The sequence below is a fragment of the Lipotes vexillifer genome, unplaced genomic scaffold, assembly GCF_000442215.2.
Source record: "Lipotes vexillifer unplaced genomic scaffold, Lipotes_vexillifer_v1.1 scaffold970, whole genome shotgun sequence".
NCBI classification, from domain to species: Eukaryota; Metazoa; Chordata; class Mammalia; order Artiodactyla; family Lipotidae; genus Lipotes; species Lipotes vexillifer.
In genome coordinates, this window is record NW_006783115.1 from 1,594,338 (window position 1) to 1,598,548 (window position 4,211).

Sequence of the window (4,211 nt, forward strand, 5' to 3'; positions counted from 1 at the left end):
GGGCCGGATGATGTAACCCCCCTCCCCGCGCCCTCCCCGCCCCCTCCACCATGTGACACTTTAATTAATAATAGCGCCGTCAGCACAACAAACGCACAACACAAGGAGAAACTTGGTGTCCAGGGGAGGCCCCCGGCGACTGGAGCGCGGCGGAGGCAGGCGCAGAGGCCGAGGCAGAGGAGGCGAGGGGCGGCCCGACGCGGGGAGGGAGCGAGGCGAGCGGTCATGTGCCCGTGCCCCCTGCACCGCGGCCGCGGCCCGCCGGCGGTGTGCGCCTGCAGCGCGGGCCGCCTGGGTCTGCGCTCGTCCGCCGCGCAGCTCACGGCCGCCCGGCTCAAGGCGCTCGGCGACGAGCTGCACCAGCGCACCATGTGGCGGCGCCGCGCGCGGACCCGCAGGGCGCCGGCGCCCAACGCGCTCCCCACCTACTGGCCCTGGCTGTGCGCGGCCGCGCAGGTGGCGGCGCTGGCGGCCTGGCTGCTCGGCAGGCGGAACTTGTAGGAACGCGGGGCTTCTTGGTGGGGCCGAAGCCGAGACCCAGCCGGAGCGAGCAACAGGTACGCTAGCGAGCGAGCGCCAGCGCGCGGTGTCTGGGGACTGGAGACTTGCGGCTGGCTTGGGAGCGGGAGAGCCTCAAGTTTGGCGTTCTTCTCCCATCTCCTTCTTCCTCCGCAAGGATCTCGGTCCCCCTCCTAGGCAGTCCCCATCTCTCCTTCCAAGTACCGGCTCCACCGTTTCTGCCCCTTCTCTCCGAGACCTTAAGCGCATCTTGCCACTCTCTCCATCGGGGTGGCTTTGGGAGGACTTTAGCCTCCGTAAGCCCCACCAGCGGCTCAAGCAAACACACAGCGCAAGTAAAAACTGGGCTTGCTCTGAGAACAGTTATAGGCCAAGCCAAAGAATTATAATCTATCGCGGTTTCAAGACGAGCCCTCAGTCCTCTTTCAGACGCCTGCCACTCCAGAGTCGCCACCGTTTCCATCACCGCCGCTCCAAACCCCCTTCTCCTTAAGTGTCACTTCTCCAGTTTCTGTTGCCCGTCTCCCGGCGCCCCGAGCACTTCTCGCGACTTCCTCCCCCTCCTGGTTTCTGGCCGGCTCCGTCTTTCTCCCTACCTAAAACTTTGCAGTTTTCCTCCGCTCTGGCAACTTCTCCCCTCCAGCGAGGTGTCCCGTTTGAGGAGCTCGGCCTCCTCTTCACCAAACGGAGGAACTGAGATGAAGGAGATGCCCCCAAGTGAGCTGGGATCGGAGGCTCTCAGGGAAACTCCAAGGGGAAGACTTAATGAAAGAGCGTCAGCTGAGCTCTATCTGGGTGCTAGGCCTTGTTGAGGGAGGAGGTGTTTGAGAGCCTGCAGTATGCTAGGTACTGCGCGGCGGGGGTGGGGAGTGAGTATGGAGCGCTTAGTGTGTCTGGTACCAGTAGGAGAACGGTACTGAGCACCTACTGTGCGCTAGGCCCTTGGGATTGGGGAATTACAGAGCACCAGCTGTGCGCCTGGCACTGTGCTAGGCGCTTTAGGGGAGCAAACGTGTAAGGATCGTCATTTCAGATTCTGGAATAGAGAGGAGAGCTGCAGTGAGTGCGAGAGGAGAGAATCGGGCTGAGCCCACCAAAGGTGGGTCGAGGGCCGGAAGGTGAAGGTCGAAGGTGAGAAAGCCAGCCTCGGGTTGCCATGGCCCACAGAAACCGAGCTCTCGGGTCTCGGCTGAGCCCCGCGGTGCTCCAACACCCTGGGAAGCTGGCGCGGCGCCCGCAGGGAGAGGCGGCAGCCGGAGCGTGGGGGGTGGCAGCGCCCGGGGAGATGCGGGGGTGCGCGGGGTGTGAGCCGGGAGCGCGGGCGACAGATGTCTCGTGGGCCGGCGCAGCCCGGGCGCTTGCGAAGAGAGGTGCGCGCTTCGGGACGCTCTCTGCCCGGCTCGGAGGTCCCATCCGATTCTGCTCCTCCCGGACGAGAGGCCCGGGGCTGCCCTCGACCGCAGAAGCCCAGGCTGGGGCCGGCGAATCCTAGAGGCAGGAACAGAATTTTGGATGGGGCACGGGGAGGTGGGGCAGAAAAAGGGAGCCACGCAAGAGACGCGAAGTCCAAAGTGTGTAATTTAAGGAAAGGCGGAATGAAGGCGGGAAAGGAGGCAAAGAAAAAACGGGCGGCGAGACGAGGAAAGAAAGGCGGGGGAGCTAGAGAAAGAGAGAGTTCCTGGAGAACAAGATAGTGGGAGCGTGGATTAGAAAGATGGGAAGCGAGGGGAATCCAGTAGAAATGGGGAGGAGGGCTAGGACACCGCTTCCTCCAGTCTTGGACACCAGGCGAGGCTGGGGAGGCGCTGCCTTCTCGGGACTAGACGGTGCAGGATGCTGGGCGTCCCACTTAGGGGGCGGAGAGCGCCCACCAGAGCCCGACTGACGCGCGTCGGGGCCGGGGGTGCTCCCGGGGCCCTCAGGAGGAGGCTGCCGCCCTGGAGGTGGCCCGAAACCTCCGCGAGGGCGCGCGGGGCGAACGCAGCGCGCCTCTCTGAGCTCGAGCGCGGGGAAGGACCCACGCGACCAGGAAGGGGGACGGGGAGGACTTTTCGCCCGTGCGGCGTCAGCGGATAATTGTCGCAGAGTTTATTTCCCCTTCCTGACTCTGCTTCTGCCCCAGAGCCCCGTGCTACGTCCCGACTCCAGGCCACCTCCTCAGCATCCCCCTGGGTTCTTCTCCATCCTGCTGTGTCCCGTCCGGGCGTCCCCAGCAGGCACACCCTCTAGGGTCCTCCCGCCTCGGGTGCCCTGACCCCAGGATACCCGGCACGGCTTTCCTGCCGCGCGCTGCACCTCACTCCCTCGGATCGCCGGTAGAATGGTATTGAACAGAATGTATACCACTACCATCCCGGGGTTCGCCTTGCTGGGTCTCCCAGGCTCGGCCCCTATCACAAGGACTTGGCTTCTCTCGCTGCTACCTGCAACTCGGGCCTTTCTTGTGCTTTTGGCTTAACCGGGGGAAACCCATCTTTCCCCAGCCTTCGGTAAGTTAGCAAGACGTAAAAGGAAATCCCCTGGAGAAAGACAGTTTGTTGTGTGTGGTCCTCTCCACATTTCCTACCCCAGAAGAGAAATGGGAATGCTCACAGGGTGCCTTATTGGTTTCAGGGAGGCCTGAATCAGCCATCTAGGGCAGACCATTCTCTTAGGTTAAAGGTGAGCTTAGCTATATGCATGACAGCAGTTTCAACAACCTTGTTTTGAGCCTCTACTGTGAGCCAGCAATAGTTTTCTCAGAAGTCACCATTAAACAAACAAACAAAAATCCAACCTCCCCTCTGAGACTCAGTTTTCCCATATGTAAAATGGGGACAATAATAGTACTTAAATGCACAGCTGTTGTCAAGAGGGTAAAATGAAGTCATTTACAGAGAGCTCTAGAACAGTGCCTGGCACATAAGAAGTGAATATAAATGTGAGCTATCATGACTATGATTGTGCATTTAATATCTTTCTTTCCAAAAGCAGACAACACTTTGCCATTGTCATTGCTGGTGATTCCACACTATTCTTACTTGCCGTTTTGGGAAATCAAGGCCACATGGGCCAGGATAGTATAGGGGTTAAGAGCATGGGTTTAGGGATCAGATGAAACTGGATTTAAGTCCCAGCCCAAGAACTTTCTGGCAGTGTGACTTTGGGTAAGAACCGTAACCTCTCTGAGCCTTTATCTGTAAACCGGAGCTGTATCTCTATCAGGATTGTTGGGAGGTTGATAGGAGAGCATCTATTTCACGTGCCCAGTGCAGTGCCTGGCACTTAGTTCAGTTGTCAGAGGATGCTATGAAATGTTTAATGCCATTCAAAGGGGAAACTGAGGCAGAGAGAGTCCACCTGAGTCGTCCCAAAGGATCGATCAATGGCAAAGTCAGAACTGGCATTGGAGTTTCTGCCTTTGAGGGCCTGCAGCACGCAGCCCGTCAGATGACTTGAGGGATGCAGGGGAGGAGATGATACGAGGGCGGCAAGCAGAAGGAGTGGTGAGCCTTGAATTCCTGCACTAGAGAGATTCCCTTTCTGAGGGAGCCTCGGGGGAAGCTCCTTGGAGGCTGGGGAGGCCGGGCGGAGAATGAGTGTGATTTAACCAGTCACTGCTCCAAGATACAGGAGAGGGAACAAAAGATGCTCTATGGTGAGCGCTGGCTGGTGGAAGCGTGGGAGGGAGAAGTGTCACTTGCCTTGGGTGG

The 4,211-nt window shown here is 59.4% G+C and overlaps 1 protein-coding gene across 1 annotated transcript; it reads left to right on the forward strand.

Moving 5' to 3' along the window:
- Nucleotides 1-225: 225 nt before the first annotated feature.
- On the forward strand, nt 226-501 carry HRK (harakiri, BCL2 interacting protein). The gene has a single exon (XM_007455859.1). It carries the CDS (start codon nt 226-228, stop codon nt 499-501), a length of 276 nt encoding a protein of 91 aa, XP_007455921.1.
- Nucleotides 502-4,211: the final 3,710 nt, after the last annotated feature.

Bases quoted from the DNA above. Each gene is read 5' to 3' on its own strand.
- HRK (XM_007455859.1), top strand. From the start codon at position 226: ATGTGCCCGTGCCCCCTGCACCGCGGCCGCGGCCCGCCGGCGGTGTGC.